A 27,415-nucleotide genomic window follows, 5' to 3' on the forward strand; every position below is an offset into this window, starting at 1 on the left:
CACACACACACACACACACACACACACACACACACACACACACACACACACACACACACACACACCCTCCTCTCTCTCTCTCTCTGGCCGTCCCTCAGCCCTCCCACTGCTTCTCCCTCCCTCCCCTCTCCCCTCCCTCCTCCTCAGAGGACCAGCTCTGTCTCTCTGCACTTGTCTCTTCAGTCAAGGAGAAACTAATTGGAGGAAAGAATAGAAGAAAGGAGCTGTTGGAAAACTAAACAAACCAAAACTTTAACTTCTATACAGCATGCCACAGAAAGGTAAGGTAGCTCCCTCTCTTTTCCCTCTTCTCTTCTCTTCTCTTCTCTTCTCTTCTCTTCTCTTCTCTTCTCTTCTCTTCTCTTCTCTTCTCTTCTCTTCTCTTCTCTTCTCTTCTCTTCTCGTCTCTTCTCTTCTCTTCTCTTCTCTTCTCTTCTCTTCTCTTCTCTTCTCTTCTCTTCTCTTCTCGTCTCTTCTCTTCTCTTCTCGTCTCTCTCCGCGTCTTCTCTGGAAAAAGTTACCGTTTGTTTAACAGATAAGGACAAGATGGAGACGAGTGGATCATGTGAAACCTGGTTTAAAAAAACAGCGAGGACAAAAAAAAAGTTTGTGGTCTGATGGAGCGAAAGAAAGAAAGAAAGAAAGAAAGAAAGAAAGAAAGAAAGAAAGAAAGAAAGAAAGAAAGAAAGAAAGAAAGAGTTTGGAAATTGAAAATTAAACACAGCTTTAAGAACAGAGAAACAAGAAAGAAAAGAAGGAACAGGTGATGTGTTGAGGAACAAAAAGAAAGAGATAATACGGTCTCTATTGTGGAAAAAAAAATGTTTTATGTGCAAAATAATTGAATTGAATTTATTTATTTGTCCTTCAATGGTGAAACTATAAGTTTCTAATCATCTAATTTACCCCAAATCATCAGAACCATAAATAAACAGACGCTCCTGTTTGACAAGTTATCCTGAAGTAACATTGAATCCCAGGGACCAACTTCCTTCATATTCTCAGCCAAACATAATTATTAGTTGCTGTTATTGCGTGTATTCCACCACAGAAGTTGTAGCTCTCTGAAGCAGCACCACTTTTGTTGTATTTGTCATTTTAAGTCGTAAAACGTCGCTCGGTGAGCAGCAGTCTGCTCCTTCTGCTCCGGAACGGCGCGCCGAGCCGGGCTCGGCCCATGTTCGGCTCATGTTCGGCTCATGTTCGGCCCATGTTCGGCTCATGTTCGGCCCATGTTCGGCTCATGTTCGGCTCATGTTCGGCAGTCTCCGGAGGAAATAAGAGCCTCAAGTAAACCAGACAAAAACAAACAAAACAACAACAGAAGCCTTGGAGCTGTGCCGCGCGCTCCTTCAGCTTCACTTTCTCTGCTGCGGAGGAAGATGAGGAAGATGAGGAAGATGAGTGGATTCTGAAAAGCCGCAGTGTGTGCGTGCGTGCGTGCGCGCGCGTGCGTGTGACCGTCCACTTTCCATTAGAATGACCACACAGATTTTCACCTGGAAATACCGCGAGCTTTTCCGTTAAATCCTGAAATTATTTTGCGCATCACACAAAGTCGCTGGACTGTTGAGAGATTTCAGTGAACCCGATCTTTGGGTCGAAAGTTGTATTTCATCTTTCATATTTATACTTTTACTAAACCAGGTCTGACATCGTTGCTTCACATCCTTCAGCGCTCATTTATTAAATCACATCTACAACGAGAAATGTCCCGTTTTCTGATATGCGGTGTGCGTCGTCCGGTCTGTGCAGGCTGAGTCCTCTAAACGCCGTGAAACTCCAGGTGACCTCCGGTGTGCTTGAGTCACATTTCATTCCCGGTACGTTTGAGGCCACACTGCGCGGTGGGCAATTTATATTGGTCACGTTTCTTTTTATTTGTGATGAAAAATGTTTCTAGAATTTGGCAGCTGAAACGGCTCTTTGGGGAAACATTAAAGTGTCAAACTGCACCTCATCAACTTAAATCCATCATCTATAACCACATTTACAGTTTTTATTATTGTCAGCTGAAATTACATTTGAGAAATATTGTTTCTTTAATCGTGTTTAAATGAAAAAAAATAAATAAATATGACGTCATGTAGCTGTAGGCTAAACCACGTCACTTACTCGTCCTTTTATTTAAACCGCCATGGTCAGGTTGTCCAGTGAAGGCCTTCCAGCATTTAGCCTGCTCCAGTTTTATTTCATGGAGGCCTGGACACAGGCCTGTGTGGTTTTAAATTTGAAAGCTCACAGAAAACAAGAAAACTCAGAGAAAAACGTTTCTGCAGAATATTAGAAAATGTAATATGAAACACGCTGTTTGGAGTGTGTGTGTGTGTGTGTGTGTGTGTGTGTGTGTGTGTGTGTGTGTGTGTGTTTAGAATCCAGAGCCATGTAAGATAAAGTTGGTCTTAATTGATGATCTAATTAAGTCAGCTGTTAATTAACGTCTTAATTAAATCGAAGCCAATTAAACGCACGATTAATCAGACCAGAATGAATTCAACCAACATGTGAATTGGGAACGTTTAATTTTGTATTTATTTATTTATGCTGTGTGTGTGTGTGTGTGTGTGTGTGTGTGTGTGTGTGTCAGAGGGATATGTTCTTCAGAAGACACGATATTTACCACTCCTATAAAGGGCCTTCTGTTTGCGCGTCGTGGATCAGTGGATACTTCCAACCTCACCAACAAGCTTTGGTCATGTTATGGCTTATTATCTGCCAGAGACACTATAGTTGTTTTTTTCTATTTACATTTAACATTTAGTTTCACATTTTGAAGACACATTGCCCGCTGCACTGACGGCACACACCTGTTTTTGTTTTGTCTTCCTTTGTGCTCTGTGTCCATCGGCACTAAAATACCAAATGATATCAGATTTCCAGCTGCCCCTGCGTGATCTGTCTGCTCGAAGCATGTCGCAGTAAACATCCTTTAAGATCAAAGAAAATAACCTCTTCATCCAGAGACACTGAATTTAAGACGCAGGAATCAGCGCAGGACTGATGACTGATGGTCAGGATGTTGATTTCACTTTAATGTTTAAGTCAAAAAGATTTATTTTCTCTTTTGTAGCTCATGCAGGTTATTTTTCTTTTGTTGGTATTTTAGGAACTTACAGCGTAATAAAAGCAAACAAAAATAAACAAGTGGGCTATTTATTGTAAAAACGGGTCCATTTCTATTTAATTCTGCATATGTGTGTCTCCGAAGGTAACTTTTATTGAACTACTGGGCCTTCAGATATCTGTCAGTGTAATTCACTGCAGGAGTCCAACACTCACAGGGCTTGTTGGGTAAATGTTGGAGAACTCAGAGAACATACAAGTTCAAGTATGAATATAGTAAGAAGTTTTATTGATTAAACTTGTCTGGATAAAGACCTTCCATCTCACCTGGACAAGCCTATACATTATTATCCTAAATGAAGCTTGAATTAGCCACCTGCATCTTAAAGTGACCAAGTCCTGTGCTTTAAGTTATTAAAATGTTTTGGCAAACATTATTGTTATTGTTATTATTATTATTATTATTGTTATTGTTATTATTATTATTGTTATTGTTGTGATGATGATGTTCCTGAGCGGTAGTGTGAGCGGTCTGCAGCGGGCTGACCCAGCAGCAGTGCCCGGCTGCAGCTCCGTCTCTCTCCCGGCTCTTTTCTGCTCATATCAGCGCGCTGAATGCGGCTGAATGAAACTTTTATATTGTCATCAGTGTGTTCAACAGAACTCTTTTATGTCCGTTGTGCTGCTCAAATTGGGCTCCCCGCCGCGGTTTTGTGTCGCGGGTTTTTTAACGAGCCGCAGCTAACGAGGCGACGACACCAAAATCCCGCGGACACACAAAGCCGGCGGGTATTTACGGAGCCCGAGTCGCGGCTCCGCTCCTCCGGCTCTTTGTCTGCTTTCACAGGGAGAAAAGCGCCGAGATCCAGCGGGAACGAGGTGCCTGAGCCGGCCTGTGTTCCTGCGCGGAGCTGCCTCATGTTCATTATGCGGGTTGTTAATGACAAGAGCTTCAGAGAAGGAGCTGCTTTGAAGCCTTTCTTCTCCTCTCTTTGTGGTGTTCACCTAAAAAGGTTTTGGTTCTGAGGGAAAGTCGTTTGCTTTCTACATACTTTAAACACAACAGATAGTGAAACTGCTCATCTCTCCATGCCTCCTCATCATCCGTCCATACCTTACAGGCTATAGATATGTATGTTATTTGTTGATAAAGACTCCTTATTGATAACATATTCCACCAGGACACCGCAGTGATTTCATTCGTAGTATTTTTAAATTACATAAAAAAAACTGCTCAAAATTGTCCAATTCTGGATCAGTGTGACATTTAGTTTGTAACATTTACAAACTAAAAGTTATAAACAATGTCATTTCGAAGAAACTCATCATTTGATAATCGTTTTTCATCTTTCCTTCCTTTTTGTCTGACTGTCATATAAGAATAAATGAGACATTATTAAATAAATACTCATGTGATCAAACAGACCAAATATATACAGTGTAACTATGGAACCAGATCATTATCATGAATTTCTTTCATCCTTTTCCATTTGCTTTATTCCAGATTATTCTTGATTAGTTCCAGGAGTCTGCTTTTTAAATTAAAAACTAATCTTGTTCAAAGTCTGCTTTTGTTTCACAACACAAATAATATCAGGAACTAAAATATTGATTTATTTATCAATGAAACAAACAGTAAGTTGTGATTGGCGGCTGCTCAGGATGAGCTGATAGTCAAACTCTGTTTCTGTGAAGAACAGCAGGGTGAAAGAACGTTTTATAATAATTAAAAAAATTAAGGCATGGTTTTTTTATATATATATAAATATATATAGGATTATTTTTGTATTAAATTTTTGATACTCTCGTTGTAATTTTTCCCTGCAAATTCACATTATTGCACCTTCTGTATGAGGAAAATTGTCCGAGCACATTATTGTGTGTAATTCAGTCTCTCCGTGATCTTTGTGGCTCCATGTTTGAAAGAATCTGTCTGGGCTACGAAGCGTCTATCGAGGTCCGTCCAGTTTGGCTTATTCTGCAGGACTCAGTGTGGAATTAAATAATCAAAGATAGAAAATGTTTCTTTTTTATCTCCCTCAGATAAATTTTATTTATATATTCTGTCGTGCAAATTCCTGCTTGAATCATAAACTTCTTGCTTTTCTTTTTGTGTAGAAATTGAATGATATATTTTTAACTCTGTTGATAATCACGGAGGAGTTTTCTTTCTGTCAGCGGGGAACAAGTTGATACCACAGATATCTTGTCATACAGTGTTGAAATGTGTTCAGCAGCTGTTCAGCGCTTCAGATGCAGAAACAGAGTTCAGCAAACAGAGAAGCACAAGAGAGAAAGTACGAGAGTGTTTTTCTTCTCTTTCTCCCTCACAGACACTTCACATCATATCAACATGAAATCTATAATTTAATATTGCACATCTGTAAACTCATCACATCTTCTGTTATATTAACACAATTATTCACTGCGTTATTACACATGCTGTTGATACTGTGAACATTTGCACCAAAACATATTCTACTTGTTCTTTGTGATTACAATCTAATTTATTGACCAACTGTCTTCAGTGTAAGCTGTATTTCTCTCACTTTGTATGTAGGTACTTGTTGTTTCTCTTCATATTTAGTTTCTGATTTGAACGCAACAATCAAAAACTAAACTAAACCTGAAAGTTTCAGTGAAACAAAAGCTTGTTTTCTCCGACCGTCCACGATATCTTCAAGAGAAAATGTAATAAATGTTCACGTGTGTAATAACGTTAGGAAATTAGAAAGACACAGGAGACCGATTCATTGAATAAATCACTTTTAGTGTGAATAAAAGCGTCCACACTGTCGGACCCTCAGATTGTGTCTCAACACAAGTCCTGAGTGTGAGAGCTGGATTTCCAAGTCTCATAACTTTATGGACATTAGCATACATTAGCATATGAACCATCCACAGGAGGCTCTGGCATTCAGCCATTCTGCCCACATGTCCAGACAGAGTGGAGGGTTGGTTTTCTTTCCACCTCAGCATGTTTTTTCTGTCTGATAAAAGTTTCAGTTTCCTCCCAACAAACAGATTGAGAAGAAGCATCAAAGTGTTGTGTATAATTTAATGACTTGTGAAGATCCAGGAAGATATTTCCTCTTCCTGCATGATTCAGTGTGTTGCTGTTGCTTCTGCATGTCTCCTACACCATAACACAGATAACACAGTGAAGTGATTTCTCTGTCTACAGATTACAGAAGTCAACCGAGCTGGGAGACCGGCGTGGCCTCCATGATGCAAAACAGTGAGTTACATCTCAGACCTGTCGTATCATTTTAAATGTTAGTGTGTCTGTAGCTGCAGGAGTCAAATAAAATCAACACAACGTCTCCCTCTTAGCTGGTAGCACGAGAAGACCAGCTGATTTTTAAACCGAGACAAAACTAAAAACCATCAACAATTAAAACTAGAGCTTGCTGTGTGTCATTCACCGCCATCATGTGGCTGCATCGGAGCTTCTGCTGCTGGTGCTGTAATATTTCAGATCACATTAAAGGGCAAAGCTAATTTGTTACATTTTGGGTCTTTCAGACGTATTTTTTATGATAACAGTTTATCAAATAACAACGTGACGATCAGAAACAATGACGGTAGTTTTGTGTCTCTTTTATCTATCAGAAAAATACAATTTTGAATGTAAATTTCAAGTTCAAGTTTGTAAGTAAAAATATAATGTAAGAAGTAAGAATGAAATTATTTGTATTGCAAACAAATGATCTCTTAAAGTTTTGTTGGTTTCAGTCACAGACGTCCACATTTTGTTGAGAATCTGCTTTACTGTGTCACAAAAAGTTTAGATTTAGAATCAGACCTCTTTGTTTGTGAGTTCAAAACTTTTGTTTGCAAGTTCTTGCAAGACTTCAGCTAACATTATATTGTTGTGGCCGGCTCGTTCAGGCCACAACAATGAGTGGAGGTTCACACCGTGAAACTGGGTTAAATTACCATATTATTTAAAATAATTGTGCAAAAACAAAAGAAGCCACAACCCCACCAAAACCGAATGGCTGCCAGGAGCCCGGCTATTCATGGAGAGAATGAGGAAGCCTGGCTTCATACTCTTCCTCTCAGGTACAGCTCCTCACCAATCAAGGGCAGGCGGAGCCCCACAACAAACAGGAGAGTGGGCGGGGCCATCACCTGCAACAGGAAGCACAGGGAGCAAAACAGGAAGAGCTGACAGCCGCACAATATTCCTCTTTTTTAATGCTTCAACTTGCAAGTAAACGTTTCTGACTCACAACCAAAGAGGTCTGATTCACAACTTTTTGTGACACAATAAAGAGGCCGAGAAAAACCTACAAAACATTAAGGCCGGATTTGCGGTTAAAACATTTTGTTACAAAAAGTGTAGTTTCATAACCAACATTTTCTTAATTCTCTGACTTACAAACTAACTAAACTGTCAGAGTAAATTTGTTTGCAATTGTATTCTTGGTTCATCTATTTTGACTTACAATTTTTCTCAAAGCTGATTTTTATTCTTGCATAAAAAAGACAAATCTACATTTATAAAAAATGTCAGGCCTTGTTCTCGCTACGGCTCCAACTCCTGATGTTTACAGGTGTTGCAAAAACTGTTCTTATCGCTTCATTTAGCTCTTGGAGCGACATTTCCAAACAAACGCTTGACTTCAACGTCATCACACTTATCCACTCCCACTGGTCCGAAGCTGAGCAGTAAGTGGGCGGAGCCAGGCTATTTATGAAGACAAAGTGATGAACCAAAATATTAAACAGCTCCTTCCTGCTTTATGAGGCTTTATAGTGAGATTCAGCTTATTGTTTATTTACTCTGCTGCTGCAGATGTTTACAGAAAAATAGAGTTTCCCTCAAGAGACCAACATTTATTTTAAAATAAATAAATTAAGGGAATACTAGACTTTAATTTAACAAGTGGCCAGAAACACGACTCCAAACGATCCAAAATATTGATTCATGTCTGCTGGACCAGTAAACAGGCAACTGTTTGCGAGGTAAACAACATACACCTGAAAAGTGATGAAATGTAAATATTGTGTTCACAATTAATTTCCTCTGACTTCCTTTAAGTGGTTGAAAGGATAAAAACAATCTGTTATGACAGCTTTTGTTTCTATTGTTTATTTTTTTGTGTGCAATAGAAAGACTGTCAGAACTGTTCCCTCTGAAATTTACATTCAGAAATGAATGTTTGATGAATGAAACGTGTCTCCATGTAGTGATTTGTAATGATAAGTTTGAAGCAGAGTTGTTTCGTAAATGATTGGAGTCATCGCCACGGTAACACGGTAACTGTCTGATAAGAGTGAAGGACTCACTTATATCATACAGATATAAAACAGCAGTAATTCAATGTCGTTGTGAATAAATAAAAAGTTCCTCCCTCAAACAAACAACCTTTCACCGCCCTACAGTTGTAGTTTAGTTCTGTTTTTCTTTTTCTATCAGTTGAATTAACGTTGTCGTCTCCAAGATAATAAAAAGAAGTCTGGGCCGAGAAATTCGAGCAATTAGACCTTTCATGCCCTCAGTGGACTTCGCCGCAGTGATGCCATTATGTTCTTGGATCTCAGCGGTTCTTTGGAGAACCCAATGTTATTACTGCTGAAATAATGGAACAGACTGCAAGAATAAGGCCCAAGTTGTAATAAAGTGGAGTCATCCTTTAATGATTGGTGTAAAACAGACGACGCAGAAAAACGAGACACACGCTTCAGTCATGTATGTGAACGCATTTTAATCAAAGTTACTGACTGCAGCTTGAAATATTGTGAATGATGACTGGCTTTGTTAACATGCTGGGCTGTACACAACCTTCTGGTGGCACTGACAATGAACTCCACATGGTTTCTTCTTTCTTACTGCGGGACAAGAGGTCCATGCTGTCTGCAGTGAAGGTGTGTGGATTACTTCTCTCTGTGTGTCTTTTGCTTGTATTTTGTCTTGCATCTCTCCTCTGACCAGTATCAACCCCACAATGCACTGCTTCCGCCCCCTTATGCCTCCATCTCACACAGGATGTTACTGAACATAAAATCTCAGTCAGGTCTCTGCTGGGCGTTAGCGTTGGGTTAAACGTCACACTGGTTGCTATTGTCCTCACCTCCACTTTAATCAATTCTAATTCCACATGGTGAAAATGGAGCAGCTGCTGGTTGCTGAGAAGTAACTGGAGGTGAACACCAATATTCATTTGCTAAGATCATTACTGAATGGAGCGCAGGTTACATCAGGCGCTGATTGAAATGAAAGTGGGTTCATCCATCTTGCGGCGGGCTCCACGAGCACAGACAGTAAGCATCGGCATCGAACTCTTCTGATTCATCTGGACAAAAAAAACAAGAACAGACAACACATATGAAATACAGGAAAAAAAGAAATCCCACTGCAGATCTTAGAACTCCAAATAAAAAAGAAAAAGTACAAACAAAATTATGGTCTCAACAGAAAAATGACAAAACTTATTCAAACTTTCACATTACTTTTCTGTCAGTCGGGATGCTGGCCTGAGGCACGCAAGTTCTTGTTTTACGCCACCACATACACCACCTGCGATCCAGAAGGCTTTGCTGAATCGCACCGACACCTTCCCTCCTTTCCTTAAAAACCCTGCATTGTCTTCGTGTCCCATAAATACTGAGTTCTGGTTTGTCTACATGAGTGAATCCCAAACTGTGGTCCTCAGTGGTTCATTTTAACAAGCAGCATGATGCTGAGATGGCCACAAGGTTGAAAAGAGAAGCAGGTCAGATGGAGCTTTCAGTGCTGAAGAGGACTCGAAGTCATCAGTTTGAGAGCTTCAGGCTTCGAGCTGCAGACGTCTGTTTCTGAGCGTCTCTACCAACTGATTTTCTTTTATTTCTGCGAGTGCTCTGATTAATAAATGTGTTCTTTGATTTTGAAACAGCAGCTTCATGTTTTATGACTTTTTGAGGCCAGATCATTTCAGTGATTTAATGAAAAAATTGTTGGTATCTCTGTGAAGGGCTGTTTAGGAAGTTTAGTTCGTCCCATAGAAGTACGTAGTGTGAAAAGTTTGTGAACCTCTGGTCTAGATGTCTGATTTCACGTAAAGGGGTCACTTCAACTATGTAATAAACTATGTACAGTAATGTAAAAAAAGAAAAAAACATCACTGGATCGAGCCAAATGAACCAGTGTTTGTAGGTTTGTTAAGGCTCTTGCAGTTCATGCTGCCTCACATTTGAAGTGTATCCCGGTTTAGGTGCTTTTGTCTGCTGTGATATTTTCATGCTGCTCGGGGTCCGTGCTGTTTCACTGATGTACTGTCACACGTGACCCCGTGATGAGGTCATAAACTGCTTCTCAGGGGAATTCGGCCTTTTGGGTGTACAATGAGAGGTCTTGCAACCGAGTATCACGGCAAAGCGTGAAATAGACACGCCCATCCACGACAGCAAAACGTGAGCTGGCCACGCTTTGGGCTGTTTAGGAGTTAAATATGCGTACAGGCATGTACATGTCATGTGACGTGGGATCATGTGACCAAGGTCCTGTAACAGAGGTTTTGAGACCCAGTACAAAGGACATTTGTTGGCGGTATTAGGCGGTAGGAGGGTTGGCATGGTGACATAAGTCAGACACTCCCATGTGAGATGATGAGGGTCACATCCAGGAGGTGACAATATTTTTTTTTGAATTTTCTTTTAGTTAATTAGTTAGTTGGTTAGTTTATGTTAAAACAATGTTTTTACCCCCCCTAACTGCAACCATGTTTTTTTGTTTTGCTAACCCCAACCATGTTATTGCCAAAAGTTGAATTCACCCTTAAATCACATGGCTCAAAGTAGGTTTCATTTTCAACCACTCCAGAAAAGCGTGTAACTTTCACGCCTATATGGCCCAAAGCGTGTCTATTTCACGCTTTGCTGTGATACTGGGTTGGATCTTGTGGTATCGTTTGGTTGGTAGAAAGTAATACAACTCTAAAATGGTTGGTTTCATATTTGTTCTGTTGTAAATGTCAGTGAGAGAAAGTAAACTCTGTGTGTGTGTGTGTGTGTGTGTGTGTATGTGTGTGTGTGTGTGTGTGTGTGTGTGTGTGTGTGTGTGTATTTAATAGCGGTAAGGGTGATGACAGAGAGGAGGAAGATAGAGAGCACCTGAGAATAAACCTGATATATATTTATACAGATATTCTACAGTTTTATTGTTTGCTCATGTTTTAGCTTTGCAAAACCAACCTCCAAAATTCAGAGTTGTATTACGTGTGGTTTTTTCACATGTAAACGCAAATGGGTTATAAACTATACGTCAGTGTGCGGGAGTTTGTAACAGATGAATCAGTGTGTTGTGTAAAACCACTGGTGTCTCCTGGGGATGTGAAATAAGTCAGGTAGAATTATGGATTCATTAACACCGCTGATCTTTAAATCTTTAGATGTTTTTTAAGCATGACCCCGAACGTTCGCTGAGCTTTGAGTCTTTATTGTAACCATGTTGGTGAATCAGTTTTTCCCGAAACCTTACCAGACCTTAAACCGTAGCATTGTCACATGGTCAAATATTTACTTTTCATTGGTTATTTGTAACCGTTTGGGAAGACACAGACAAATGATGTTGTCCTGCAGATTCAGTGTGAATGAGTTGATTTAAAGTGAAAGCTGCTGAGCTGCTCCCCAGGGCCCACCTCCCCTGTCTGTGTGTGTGTGTGTGTGTGTGTGTGTGTGTGTGTGTGTGTGTGTGTGTGTGTGTGTGTGTGTGAGTGTGTGTGTGTGAGTGTGTGTGAGTGTGTGTGAGTGTGTGTGAGTGTGTGTGTGTGTGTGTGTGAGTGTGTGAGTGTGTGTGAGTGTGTGTGTGTGTGTGTGTGTGTGTGTGAGTGTGTGTGTGAGTGTGTGTGAGTGTGTGAGTGTGTGTGTGTGAGTGTGTGAGTGTGTGTCTCACAGGGGGAGAGAGCCAAATTAACTCCATATGTCTGTCTATTAATTGTGTGTCAGGAGAGGAGCGCTCGGTGTTCTCCTTTGGGAAATGACACTGTGATTAACATTTCTACGGTGAAGCGATCGAACCCAAAATACAAAGTGAACACGATGCGAAGCAGCACGAAGGAGAGTTCGAAGTAATCCTCCGTCACGTTCAGTCAGCAGCAGCTTCCGCAAATCTTCTTATGATTTATTTAACCAGAGGAGAAGTTCAGATCTGAAGCCGTGACTGTGTGAGGTGTGCTGGAAGGTGAAGCCTCTCTGATCCAGGTTATCTGTCTGTTCTTCAGGGGGGGTTAGGTGGGGAGGTTTAGGTCGGGAGGGAAAGGGTTGGTGGAGGGGGGCAGGTGGGGAGGGGAGGGGTCGGGTGGTGGTCACAATGAGTCTCCCTTTGCCCCTCTTGTATGCATCTAAATGAATTAACATCATCTGTTTTAATTGAACAGCTAATTATTAGAGTAATCACTAATTGAAGAAATGATTTGCAATTACAAAAACATGCAGAAAATAGACAGACTTTTACTTTCGGCTTTGCTGTTTCTAACGTCTCCTGGTGTCGGTGTTTGTCAGAGATCATTTCCTCCTCGTCACCGGTTTCTTCTTTTCTGGATGAACCTCAGCGTGTCCTCTGTCTGACAACAAGGTGTTCTTTAACGTCATTAATATACAACAAGTTACCAACTAAATGAAATATGTAATCTAAATGTATTCATATTGTGGAGCAATTCGCTCTCAAAATATAAAACTTTTTGTTAGTGTAATCACCGTTTCCATGGCAACACATGGGGTATGACTAAGAACTGGAAAACTAACAGTCGCGTCAGTAGACTTTTATGTAACGTACGCAATGTTTACTGCTCCAGGAAGTAGTCCGACCCTTAGCAACCACCTAGCAACAGAGAGGAGTTCTAGTCCGTTAAATTGCTTTCTAGAGGTGGTTTCTAAAACTGAATAAATACAGAACATAGAAACACTAAACTGCTCAGCTAGCTCAGTCTGGTTGTAACTAAGATATCTGATGAAAAAAAGATATCCATGGACTCATGACACCGTGCTAAAATTGTAAAAATACATGTGTTAAACCAAACCGGTCCAGCTAACCGCTGCTAGGATTTTAAGAGCGCGGCTATCCGTGGTGTTACGATACGGGTGCTCGGAGCGACCAAAAAGAACCAAAAAAATACCAGATTTCACCAAATCGGTCAAATTTAATATAACAAGTAAAAACAACATTATATTGAATCTTAGATGAAATTAAATTCCAATTATATATTGCCATTGAAAAGGTGGAGTGATATTTCTAGTGATGAGCAGGATGTGATGTTATGATGATTAGAGCACGTTCCAAATGTCCAGACAGACAGCGGTCATTCGACGTGCATATTCATGCAAACGTAAATACAGGTCATATTTCAGTATTTGAACATCAACTGGTGTTGTTACTTTTAGGGTGAGGTTAGGTTAAGGTTTGGGTTACGCTGTCCTAACTAGTGGATGGTGAGAGCTAAGAGGTTGTTCATGAGTGAGAGAGAGAGAGACGTGTGTGTGTGTGTGTGTGTGTGTGTGTGTGTGTGTGTGTGTGTGTGTGTGTGTGTGTGTGTGGGCTTGTTGTATGATTTATTAATGTCCTGTTGAGAGGTTTATAAATCTGCAATATGCTTTCCCCCACCCCACACAGCCATTAACAAACAATAGACAATTGATTCAGTGTAAATCTCTACTTAACCCGCGCAGCGTTGCAGCACACGCCGAGGTCAGCGGCCGTCAGACCGAAACACGTCAGACCTGCAGCATCCAGCAGACGAAGTCGTTTAAGCTGCTCTCACACTCTCCGAGGTGGCAGCGTGAATATTTACACTTATAATGGAGGGTTTGCTTTAATTGAACTGCTCTTCACTGCTCAGCTGTCTAAATTTTAGAAGACAGAATTTGCTGAGAGGATCATTTATATTTACTAACATTGCCCTTAAAATGTATTTCGGCAGACAAACTATATCATTTCTTATAAACTGGTATTTGATCTGTAGAAAAAAAAAACATGTTTAGCACAAAGATTTTCTCCTAAAATAATTGATTCTGTTCAGACATCGTTCTCCTCTGAGAGGTAACAAAAATATTTGGGCTGTTCTTAAACTTGGATGAACGTTCATCATTAATGTGATGAACTAAACCTGTAGTTACTCTGCTGAAGGCATCTGTCTGAATTTAAAGGTATTTAACTTTACTGGTCAGTTATAGCACATCTGGCAAATACATGTGAGCTCGGGGTGAATATATAGAAAAAACAACAGCAAGATTCACCAGATGTTGTAAAAACTATCAGTTCACAGATGATTCGAAACAGGATCAACGATAACGGGTACATATCAAGAGGGATACTCTGGAAACCAGAAGTTCAATGAATAAAACAGTTGGGATTAAATTAGCAGAAGAACTCAAGCACCCAAAGTCTTCTGGAGACTAAACAGAAGAAACTTTGCTGAAGAACTTGAAAAGAATCCCAAACAATCGCACAAGAGCTTAAAAAAAAGAAAGTGAACCCAAGTACGTCACCTTCAGCAAAGAACAGCAGAAAAAGAAAAATCATCTGTGAAGACGAAGCAGATCTCTACTTTCAATGTGGACTGCAATCCTATGACACATTTTCCCGTAGTTTACAAAGCACTTCCAACTTTTTGCTTGTAATTCAGCTACACACACACACACACACACACACACACACACACACACACCTGTGGTGACAGAGCTGCCATGCAGGGTGCAACTTGGGGTTCAGTGTCTCTTTTCCAAGGACATTTCAGGAGGTGGACAGAAGGGATTAAAACAGCCTGCTGGTTTGAGCTCTTCTACCAGGAGCAGGTCCATCATAGCTGTTTGTTCTTATTACACATTATACGTGTGGGACCAAATACTTTTGAATCATGAAACATTTTATCCGTGTTGCACGCACTCAGTTTTACTGTTTACTCTCTCGGACTGTAGATCTTGTTTTAGTGAGTCCAGGATAGAAAAATAAGACAGGAGAAGACTTATTTTATAAAAACCCACCACAGGATGTTTGATGTTTTTACTCTTCATCTCCTCTGACCTGCTTCCTGCTGTGATTTCCTCCTCTTCTCATGCATGTGCCTGATCAGTGTACTATCTCATCGTAGTTCAACCTCTCCTGTAGATTATTGTTATTGTAGAGTAAAGTACGGCTCAGTAAACAAGCTGCTGAACACCCTCCCTTCCTGCCTCCTCCGTGTGTGTGTGTGTGTGTGTGTGTGTGTGTGTGTGTGTGTGTGTGTGTGTGTGTGTGTGTGTGTGTGTGTGTGTGTGTGTGTGTGTGTGTGTGTGTGTGTAGGTCACAGTGGAGTGAACCAGCTGGGAGGTGTGTTTGTGAATGGTCGACCGTTGCCTGACACCATCAGGCAGAAGATCGTGGAGCTGGCTCACAGCGGAGCGCGACCGTGTGACATATCCAGGATATTACAGGTACGATGAGCCGCTGTGGTCACAGAACCGCATCCAGAACCAGAACAGAACCACATTCAGACGGGTCACAGGTCACGTCGTAGGAGTGTTACAGTCACTACGTCCCTGGACATGATTTTAGAATCAGGGCAGCTGCAAGCGGCTCCAGGTTCACTGTGTACAACTGACTTCATAATATTGATCAATTATAACTTTATTTTGTGAGTTTTCTCCACTTGCAGTAAATAAAATATCATAATAGAATCCAGTGAATAGCTTTTACTTGTAGTCCATCTTGTGGTTTTGAAGAGACACTCAGGTTATTGTGGTTTATATTGAGAACACTGGTTGTAAAGTTTAAACAAACCGCTTCCTCTTTTATAACTAAAACAGAAAATCACAGCGAGATTGTTTTATGGTTGCAACCAACAGTTTTCTTCATTATCAGCATGATTGATATTTGACAAGCTGGTTCTGGAAATATTTTTTTTAAATAATTGTTGTTAAAAATGTTTCTGTGTGGAGGGGGTCCAGAGCCCGATAAAAAAATGTGTCTCCGGCCCCTCAGAAGATTATTCCAGCCATTAATGCAACAAAACCACCATAACCATCAGATGACATCACAATGATTCAGATTTAATTCAGCTCACACTTGAAGACTTCATACATCTTCTTTTGTATTTGCATCAGTGCTCCTTATTAACTATAAAAACATAGTGTTCCCTCAGTGGAGATCCTCTGTAATCACGGCCGTGATCATTCCCTATATTATCTACCAAAGCCGTGTGCTGTCTCTGTGTCCAGGTGTCTAACGGCTGCGTGAGTAAGATCTTGGGCCGGTATTACGAGACAGGTTCGATCCGTCCTCGGGCCATCGGAGGGAGTAAACCCAGAGTGGCCACGCCGGAGGTGGTGGGAAGGATCGCCCAGTACAAGAGAGAGTGTCCGTCCATCTTCGCCTGGGAGATCAGAGACCGGCTGCTGGCTGAGGGAGTCTGCACCAACGACAACATCCCCAGTGTAAGAGCTGTGTGTTTTCTGCTGAGTCGTGGTAATTCAAATAAAGGTTTGCTCAGATAGAGAAAAAGACCAGACTGATCATTAAAACCCTGAACATAATATATAATGTCTAATGTCAGACTTACAAATGTGTTTGGTTGTAATAGATGTCTGGATGAGTTCTTAAAAATAAACCTTTCATATCATATCAAAAATCAATACATGTGGGTAGCAGTGGACTATTCAGGAACATCTAAATCAAATTAAAGAAATACAAGTTTGGAGGGAAAAAAAGAAGAAAGCAAAATGAAACTACACTGAGGTTTTGATGAATTCATCATGTTCTATAATTGTCTTATATCTCTTCACACTGAAGCTAACCTGAAACACAACAACAAAACAAAACACACCTTAAAATGTATTTTATATGTTGACAGCTGGCACAGAAGCACAAACTGTAATTCACATATTTATTTTGTCTGAGATGATGAGATCAGACTTTACAGGCTGTAGTTGAACAATATCAATGCTTAGTCTAAAGCACATCATTCATGACTCAATTAAATTCTGCTCCTTTAAGAAAATCTGGGACAAAGTAAAGCATGTGGTTTAAAGAGGTCATTGTCAGCCTCCTAATTAATCATCTCCTCATTAATGGATTAATTCATCCATTAAATCAGTGTTATCTGCCTTTAAAAGGCAGGTGCATTTTAGCGTGATGGACTGATAATATAACGGCACATTTAGATATAGAAGGAACTTCTCTCTGCAGAGGAAACAGATCTCCTCAGTGAAGATTGATCACATTGATGTTCAGTAATAATCTTTCACATGTTTGTGTGTCCCTGTGTGTGTAACAAGCAGAGTGTAAGTGTGTTTTACCCCCGTCTACATATATTACTGTCTTAATAATGCGTCCTTGAAACAGTAAAAAAAAAATACATTAAAATACTTCATTGACTTCAGACCAAGTCGCTGCTGTGTATCAATCTCAACCTATAATTACAACTATTCTGATGTTTGGTGATAAAAGTGTTTCAGCCCAGTATGAGTTCAGTTTAAAAATATATTTTACTCATACCTCATCTATATTGTACTAACTCATAGAGGCCATATAGTTTAATAGTGTAATGTCAAATAAATGATGTCTGGCTGACACACTAAGAGTTAAGAGAGTTAAGAGAAGTTTATTGTCATATTCACAGTATCAAAAAAGGCGATTACAATGAAACTCTTACTTTGCTGGTCCTCCCTAACCTAAATAAGAAAATAAATAGTTGCAAAATAAAAAAAATAAAAAAAGAACTGAGAAATATCCTTGACTGTTGGTAATAAAGTCATAAAGTGTGGTATGCATTATTGTACATAACAGTGTAACATGGCAGGTTGAGCTTTGACACACTGAAGGACACAGATAGATAGATAGATAGATAGATAGATAGATAGATAGATAGATAGATAGATAGATAGATAGATAGATAGATAGATAGATAGATAGATAGATAGATAGATAGATAGTTACTTTATTAATCCTACAAGGGGAAATCATGGACATCATGGAGCTGTTTATGCCCTCAATGTGGTTTTGACACCATAGATTTTGTCCACCTAAGACTTTAATATTCAACCAAGGCTCCACTAATGTGATCACGTCGTTGTGTTTGTCGTCACCAGGTTTCATCGATAAATCGAGTGCTCAGGAATTTAACCAGTGACAAGCAGCAAATGGGCACCGTGGGAGCCGAGGGGATGTTCGACAAACTCAAGATGCTCAACGTCCAAACGAGCTGGGGAGGACGCTCAGGGTGGTACGCTGGGACGACACTCTCCACCACCGGTAAGACTTTAACTCATCACAACACTCCTGCTCACACTTCACTACCACTGCTAGTACTGCAATACACTGCTGAGACAAGCTCGAGTTATCTAAAACCAAGGGCAGGTATGAATGCTGGCAGGATCTCGTGTTAGTGTGACTGAGCAGACTGAGTCCAGGATGTCAGCAGAGGGAATCAGGAGGAGCTTCAGTAACAACCAATCACTGCGCTCCTTTCCCTTAAGAGCAGGAGGGTTTTGATTGGCTGCTTTTGTGAGTGTGAAGTTATTGTGATCGCAATAATTAATGCAAATTAAAGGTTGTTGTAACTTTTATCCCCATGGTTTTGAAAGTTAAATAGATAAATAAGATTCGAACTAAAATAATTCTGTGATGTGCCGCATCGCAATTTTTGAGAAAATCAAAATCAAACATTTTCAATCACAACAATCACACAAAAACTGCAAAATCCAGGAGGGACTGAGGATACCACTGCAGGCACTGGCAGTTAAACTGGCATAACCTCGGCCTTGGACCTCACTGTCACTCAGATTTTGTTCACAACATGGATCAAGTCAAGCCAACAACAACAACAACAACAGATCTTTTAGATGTGATTTTTTATATCTTGGATAATACTATTGTATAATTTCAACGTTTATTTTCAAAGTTTTGTACATAAAGGACAATAAATCGCTGTTTTCCAGTTGTTACATAATCTGGTGGTCACATTAAGAGTCAGACATTTTCTTAACTTCATCACAGGTCACATTCAGGTCAGATTTTCTTCTTTACGCTGCTCAATGTTGAAATGTTTAAATTGTATTTACATATTTTTTTTTATCGCAGTGAATTGCAGAATATGCATAATTATGGTCTGAGAAAACAGACTATGGAGTTGATGTGAGCAGCTCGCCCTCGTTTCCCTTCGGTGAGTGTCTGCGGGCCCCATTTGCTGTACGGAGCAGACTCATATGCTGCTGCTCCTCCTCCAGCGCCCAGGGATCACAGCACTGAAACAAAGTCATCCTCCACGAGCACGGCTGCTGCCTCCCCATCGGTCTGTGTGTGTGTGTGTGTGTGTGTGTGTGTGTGTGTGTGTGTGTGTGTGTGTGTGTGTGTGTGTGTGTGTGTGTGTGTGTGTGGAGGGGGAGGGAGACGGGGCGTCTGCTCTCATTTGTGTCTCTTTCTGCCTCACTGACTACGACACTGAGCAATAGCTTCATTCTGTTTTGCAGTCTCTGTCTGTTGGGGATAATGAATAATTAGGCTAGCACCACAAATAACATGAGTTCCACGGGGAGCCGGAGTCGAGCTCCCGTCTGTTCACAGATCACATGTTGGAGATCTCCACTCTGATGCTTTTTAAATTACATGCATGGTTTCATCTCATGGATTTGAGTGTCGGCTTCAACTTACCGATGATATACCTGTTAGACTGCAGCTTACAGTCATGTTAAAAAGGGAGAAGATCTCGTGGAAACTGTTTAATTATTTGGACATATTTGGACAAACAAACATGTGATCCTCTTTATTACAGAGTCTCCAGATGAAGCTCATGTTTTTTTAACACAACCACAAGGAGAAATTAGCTTTTTTTCAATCGGTTATTCTGCAAAAATGTAAATATTTTTTATCTTCTTCTGGTGAGAAACTAAGTAGTCTTTTGCAAAATTGTCCAACATTGTGGACAACATGACTCCAAGCTGCCCAGTCTCTGAGGCAGAACAAAAAAACAAACCACAATATCTCCACCTCCGAGCTTCACAGTTGGTCTGAGGTTCAAAGCTGCCTTTGTCTGTTCATGTGGCCAAACATCTGTCTTTGAATCATCTGTCCAGAGCACTTTATTCCACATTTAAAGATCTTTGCTCTTTCTGAGACACTTTGACACCGACAGCTGCAGAGTTCCCTGCAGATGCTTTGATGAACTTTTGTCTTCTTGGAGACGTTGTGTGCATCAGAACGTCTCTTCTTGGGCTGAACCTGCAGGAGAAGTCAGTCCTGGACAAACTGGCAGTCATTTGAAGTCTACACCACTTTAGATGTTTTTTCTTATAGTGGAATGATTTATTTAAAACAAATTCAGGGATCTTCTCAAATCCCGTGTGAGACTCGGGCACCCACAGCCTTTTTTCTGGAGGCTTCACACACTCCATAAAGAGGTTATAATGTGGAATCCCTGATTCAAATTTAATGCGTCGAAAGGTGTGAAAAATGAAATGATCAATGTTTTTACGTTTTCACATCGTTTTGTTCCTTTATCACTGGAAGATTTTAACAGTGAAACCACAGTCATTGTCTTTGTTTGCTTTGCAGAGTGTCCGCAGGCGGAGGGAGGCGAGAACACCATATCAGCAAGTTCCATCAGCGAAGACACCGAAGAGACGCAGATGAGACTTCAGCTGAAGAGGAAACTGCAGAGAAACAGAACGTCTTTCACGCAGGACCAGATCGAAGCGCTGGAGAAAGGTGACGATGACTACGACATCATACACCTGAATACAGAACCGGCTGAAAGTGTTTCACTTCATTGAAACAGTGTTGGAGGATGCATTTGGTTTACGGTTTAATAAAAGTGTGGAAGGAGCTGAATTCCTGCCGATTCAACAAAGAGCTTTTAACACGACCTTGCGGTGATATTTCAAGCAGAATATTATCTTCAGTTTGTGTCTCAGGTGTGTTCAGTGTTCGAGTCAGCAGTCTTGACTGGATAAGTGTGGTGATTGTGCTGTTTAGGTGTGTACATCTCACTGAACAAAAACAAAAGAAAGAAACGAAGACAAGCATTGACTTTTGGAAAAATAGGGAATTGACAGCTCATCCCTTCAATTAAAAGCAAAAGCAACATTGGAAAAGCCAAGAAAATATGAGAAAAGCAAAAAGCAATACTCTTTTAAACTTTGTTATTTGTCTTTATATTTCCACATATTTTTTTATTTATTGATGTATTTATTTCCTTTTATATTTCCACATTCATTTCCTTATTCTTTAAAAAGATGTATTCTTTATTATGGCACTCCTATCGTTCCATACAAACTCGAAGACGTCAAAGTAATCCTTAAATCTTGAGTATCCCACAAGATCTTTTGCATTTTCTGTTTCTGAGACTCTGAAGGCTGATATTATGTTTACTATTAGTTGATTATGATGGTGAAAGTAAAGCCCTGAGACAGATACAGGATTGTTAGTCCTCTGCATATTGCAAAAAACATACTGTATTAAGATATAATCTGTAACTATATTTGATCCTTTATTACAAGTAATCATGCTGTCAAGGAACATATGAAATATGAATTTGGGATAAGAAATGTTATGTAAGAAAAAAAAAATCTATTTAAAAAATATTGCAGGAGTAAAAACATTAAATTTGCCCACAATTGAAGCGAAGAGTACTATTTAAGACGTAGAAGGAAAGCACTCAAACTCAAAGTGCATAAACACTGCAGAGGAATAGGATTACATTTACAGTTGTGAAACAAAGAACAAAAACTCAAGTTTTTTTAAGGGAACTCCGACTTTACTTTGGAATACTTTCATTGCTTTACTTAGCAGTAAAAAGTACATGTCAACCACGATTATCATATAATGACACATCTTCTGATGACTGCATTCTTTTGTTGCAGAGTTTGAAAGGACTCATTATCCAGACGTGTTCGCCCGAGAACGCCTCGCCAACAAAATAGACCTTCCAGAGGCAAGAATACAGGTCGGCTCTACTCTTATGATCTTTTAAGGCTTACAAAGCACTGTAGCATGAGGAGAAAAGGAGAGTATATCCCATGGAAATGTTTTCTTCTGACTTATCTGGACTAATAAAAAACGTAATCATCTTTGAAGCAATATGTACAGATAACGCTGAAATACACAAATGACAGAATTGAAAAGTTTTGGTCATTTCCACAATTTAAATAAATGAAAAACTCATCTGTCACATGAGCAAATAAAGTAAACTCCTACATTTATCACACCTTCATATGCATAAGAATCAGAGATCCAGATTATGACTGGACTGTGAGTGACAGGTGGAAACTATCTTATTAAAACCTCTGACACTGAGGCGCTGCTGTTCCCTTTGCTAATCAAGTGCTTGGTGTCATTATGCTAAAATCTACAGAACTCTCTCAGGCCTTTGGAAAAAAGGTTCTGGATGCAGGTCAGTCTGCAAATTATCAAAAAAAAAAAAAATCTCAAAATTATTTGAAATAAATAATTTCTCTTTGAGGAAAATCATTAGTTATGTAGATTTCAAACAACAGTCAGTTTGTTCAGGACTGGCTGCTCCGGTAAAATTCAGATGGTTTGATGTGAAATGAAGTCTCAAACTTTCCTTACAAGATCTTCAAGAAACGTTTGCAACAGTTGGTGTTACTGGAAGAGACTTCACAAATTTGACCTGCTTGGTGCCCCAAAAAAAGCTTTGCTTTCCAAAAAGTAAATAAAAAAATATAATTATTTGGATTATAAAAAAATTTGCGCTCACAGTTTCATTCGTTTTGGTCGCAGAATTCTGAATTTTGCTTACAAAACTAGATTTTTTTTTTTAAAGATTTAATTTCAAATCTAGCCTTTTTGGTTGCAAGTCAAAAACTTTTGTTTCATAAAGTCACAAAAACACAGTCACAGTAGAAACGTTCGGTTTGTAGCGGCCAATTGTAGTCTGAGATTACATCTGTGCATGTCAGTACTGTTTTAAGGCTTAAAACAATGTGAACTTGTGAACCGTGTTTTTGTCTTTCTTGCTTCGGTACTTTCAGGTTTGGTTTTCCAACAGACGAGCGAAGTGGAGAAGAGAAGAGAAGCTGAGAAATCAGCGGCGTCAGGTGTCGACTTCCTCCAATCACATCCCCATCAGCAGCAGCTTCAACACCAGTATTTACCAGCCTCTACCGCAGCCGACTACACCAGGTACCAACGAGGACGTACAGTTTACCTGTAACTTATTAAAGCATAATATTCATCTTTATTGTGTTCAAGTAAAATGACAGCAAACATGCACCAAGATCTTGAAAGTGAATTAGTTAAATAAAAGTCATTCCTTTTGTTATTATTTGTCAAAAGTCAAAAGTCTTCTTCCACAGAGTGACTGTGGTCAGTTGGTTGCAGCAGGTTCTTGCAGGTGTTTTAATGATCAGCAGTGAAACGGAGAAAAAACGGAGAAAACAATTGGCATCAAACATCTCGTCGTACTTCTAATTGTTTTAATCCAGATGGATCCTGAGTTTTTGCAACTTTTAGAATGGATTTTATTCAGACAAATTCTTTTTAAATATGGCTATTCGGACATTTGACAACTTCAGATCTCTTTTGTTCCATGAAAACAATGTTGTCAACTGTCCTCTAATGTTATAGAGATACGTGACCACCTGTATGTTAAGCTCCTGTCTTCCTCCATCCCCGTCTCTCTAGTGTCCTTCTCATCAGGATCCATGTTGGGACGGTCCGATCCAGTTCTGTCCAACAGCTACAGCCTACCAACGATGCCCAGCTTCAGTATGGCTGCCAGCCTGCCTATGCAAGTAAGATTACTCGACAATACACAGCTGCTCCGCCGTCTGCATGAAAGCACCGGAACATCTCGGGCTTTTCTGAAACCAGCAGATCTCAGTCTGCTCGTTGCAGCAGCGACCTGTCAAGCTCAGTCTGGGAATATTAACCAACATGTTCACCTGCTGCACCGATGGACGCACCGGGAGACCGAGTGGAGCCAGAAAGAAATCATTATCGCACTGTTGTGGATGATTGTAGCGTGAGTGGGAAGAATTGACCTGCAGGCAGACAGAGATTTTTCCCAAACAATTCCATTTATTTAAAACAACCAAAAGAACAAATGCACACAAGAGGATTCACTCCCCCACTTGCCCACAGAACAAAAGAAAAAACTAACACCCAAGACCTTTTATACCCTGTCACTTCCTATCTGCAGCCAATCAGGGAGGTTCTCTGGAATCCGTGCTACTTAGACCCACCTGGGTCTGATCCCAACATTAGAACCAGGTGCGATCCATCTGTAATCTTTTTGGTACTCAGCTGCACTTGTTTTTACAAGAATATTAGTTAAATTCACCAGATGAAGAGGAACAATCAAACTAACAACAATCCAATTTCAGGAAACAATATGACTCATGAGGAAATCTTAAAGGGGAAAATATATTCCTTAAAGGTCAGAGGTCATGGGGTTAAAATCCTCCTACGGTAAACCTGTATGGCCAGAAAAACTAAACACAAGGCAGCAAACATTTCTCAATTATCACAAGTCCTCAGCTCATATAAATGTTGATCAAGTAAGCGAGAGGAATGTGCATCTTCCTCTCTGCACACACATCAACACAGAGTTGAGTAAATTACGTCTGGAGAATGGAGGAAGTCGACTCCATAACACACGTATTGAAACACAGAGCTCTCTACTGTCACACAACAACAGCTCAAATGTACTACAGAGCAGGTGATGACACACTGAGCATTCTTTAGTCATCACGTATTATGCGTGTATGTTGTAATAGTGTACAATTTCATCGGCACGCCCTAAAATACCATCATCATTACACATATACAACAGTTTTACATGGAACTGTTTACTGTGGCTGCCAGTTCACACTTCAGTAGAAACTACGGTAATTAATCAAAATGATGAAAAATTAAATATGAAGTAAAAAACATGAACTTAAGGGTTTTGTGTGAATTTTGGGAGAAACAAAGTAAAGCAAAAGTGCACTAAGTATTTAATCTGCTCAGATACCAACACATTCCTGGAGTTAAAGATGGCACATCAGAACGGTTGATGAGTTGACTACAGCTGTTTGTTAATGTTTCTGAACATCCAGTCCAGCTGTGGTCACTGACCCATTCCAGTCACCCCTCATGTTTCTAATGCAGGACTGTTTTTATTCTGAGCGCCCAATAATTGTTACTCGTATTAATTTATTGATTAAATGTCAAAGTGAATTGATTGCAATTTTAAAGCTGCCTAAAATGTTAAAAGGGTGATGGTGAACGGCTCATTGCTGTTTTAATGGTTAATATTCCTTTATGTCTCCAGGCCTCCAACCAGACCTCTTATTCCTGCATGCTGCCCACCAGCCCCACTGTAAATGGAAGAAGTTATGAGACATACACTCCTCCACACATGCAGCCACACATAAGCAGCCAGTCAATGACAACCTCTGCAACGTCGTCAACAGGTAGGAAGTCACAAATTGGCCTCAGCGCTCTGCCTGCACTGACAGGATGCATGTTAATAGTCAAACGGGACAGGAATTAATAAAGGTTTTTTTAATTTAATGTCAAGTATGTCAGACTTTGAAATATGGTGTCTTTGGTTTGATTGACTGAGTGTAATTCAATTAAATTCAAACCTTTTTGAATTGAATTGAACGGCACTGCATTAAAAACAGAAACAAATCTGCTGTGGAAATCACTGCATGGGCTCAGGAACACTTCTGAAAACCATTGTCTGTGAACACAGTTTGTCGCTGCATCCACAAATGCAGGTTAAATTCTACCTCGCAAAGAAGAAACCAGATAAAGACATCATCTTCTCTGGGCCCGAGCTCATTTAATTTGAATGTGCAGTGATCTGACAACTCTAAATTTGAAATTAATTTTGGAAATCATGGACACTGTGTCCTCCGGATTAAAGAGGAGAGGGACCACCCAGGTTTTTGTGAGTGCACAGTTCAAAAGCCAGCATCTGTGATGGTACAGGAGTGCCTTAGTGCACATGGCGTGGGTAGCTTTTACATCTGGGAAAGCCCCATTATTGCTGAATGACATACAGGTTTTGGTGACAATCTGTTTTTATTCACATTTTACAGAGTTTTTGGAGACGGAGTTGTAAAAATAAGATTAGATAAAACAAATCTTTTTATTGTCTGTTGGTGCATCCCTTCTTACATTATCAGGGCTTTCTCTGAGCTCTAACCATAACATCAGCACAGTTTCAAATGCCCTGTGTGAACTCCCATTAGTATGGAAAGACCCGCATCTGTTTTGCATTAACCTTATTTTTCATCCTTGTCAACTATTCTCTAATGACCTCTTTGTTCTTCTCCACCAGGTCTGATCTCTCCTGGTGTTTCAGTTCCAGTCCAAGTTCCAGGAAGTGAGGCAGACATGTCACAATACTGGCCACGCCTTCAGTGATGTCATTTCTCACAGCACTGCGGTGATCATCATCAGTGACCGCAGCAACATGACTGAATGGGTCGTCAAAGCGTGGCCTAGCCTATCTTTACAGATTGAATGTCAAAAAGGACCTGTCATAGACTGAAACAGGCTGCACCTCAGCAAATAAATACAAAGAAGTTACGCGTTTCTACTTACTAGTTTCAAACCAAATTCTGGACATACAGGGAGCTTGAATGATCTTCAGAATTGGAAGAATTTTAATATTACAAGTTCAGCAGTAACTGGACTAAAGGTCTTGGGGAGTTCTCTCCCCACATCGTCCCCACAAAAGTCTGGTTGGTGAGGACACTTTGGCACGAGCCCACAGTGAAAATCTCTCGCCTGAGCTGTACTCGGGAAGCTCAGGAAGGTGGACCATGCTTTCGGTAACAATAAGAAAAAAACTGCGAAGTTTCCATCGGGACATTCAGTGGGAAGACAAATTACCTCCACTTTCAGTTGGTAATTTATATCAGTCTGTTGTATTGTAGCAAAAATAAAGATGTTGACTGAAATGTAAAGGGAAGAACTTGATGAAACTTGAACTGAACTGCTGTGATTTTTTTTTTTTTTTCCATCAGCAGATTCCAAACGCCCCGACCTGCAATGTGTATAGAATATTCAGAATGTGGATTCTGGTGATATGTGTTTGATATTGTAAAAACCCTGACATGGATGTGATCTCCTAACTGGCACGGACTCCGACTTTGAACTGAAAAACGACTGTATGTCTGTGTGGGGGAAGGAAAGAGGGGGTGGGGGGAGGGGTGGGGGGGGTGGGGGTCAATTCCAAAGCTCCAATGTCCATAAATTGAACAGTGAACCAACTATTGGAAGCAGAACAAACACTTTTGTTAGCTTATGAAAAGTGACCATCAGATTGTGTCTGCCATGAAAATCTGTTTCTAATTTTAAAGTGTAAAGTATTTGTCTTCTCAAGTGATCTGGGAGGGTTTCCATAATAAAGTTATTTCAATTATATTCCTGTATATTCCG

The 27,415-nt window shown here is 40.1% G+C and overlaps 1 protein-coding gene across 3 annotated transcripts; it reads left to right on the forward strand.

Annotated features, from left to right (window-relative positions):
* Positions 1 to 27,155, forward strand: LOC138206623 (paired box protein Pax-6-like). 3 transcript variants are annotated; one of them, XM_069163454.1, is made up of 13 exons: positions 1 to 281; positions 6,248 to 6,301; positions 8,914 to 8,937; positions 15,329 to 15,459; positions 16,243 to 16,458; positions 18,112 to 18,274; positions 20,573 to 20,725; positions 21,880 to 21,962; positions 22,371 to 22,409; positions 23,011 to 23,161; positions 23,663 to 23,772; positions 25,293 to 25,434; positions 26,310 to 27,155. In XM_069163454.1, the coding sequence occupies exons 1-13, from the start codon at positions 269 to 271 to the stop codon at positions 26,393 to 26,395; spliced, it is 1,365 nt and encodes a 454-aa protein (XP_069019555.1). In that variant the 5' UTR covers positions 1 to 268; the 3' UTR covers positions 26,396 to 27,155. The 3 variants fall into 3 exon arrangements, with proteins under 3 accessions (XP_069019555.1, XP_069019556.1, XP_069019557.1); XM_069163455.1 differs by lacking the exon at positions 22,371 to 22,409; XM_069163456.1 differs by lacking the exons at positions 8,914 to 8,937; positions 22,371 to 22,409.
* The last annotated feature ends 260 nt before the right edge of the window (positions 27,156 to 27,415 follow it).

Source organism: Embiotoca jacksoni, unplaced genomic scaffold (assembly GCF_022577435.1).
Source record: "Embiotoca jacksoni isolate LCO1_2020_lvr unplaced genomic scaffold, fEmbJac1.0.p SCAF_3, whole genome shotgun sequence".
Taxonomy (NCBI): domain Eukaryota; kingdom Metazoa; phylum Chordata; class Actinopteri; family Embiotocidae; genus Embiotoca; species Embiotoca jacksoni.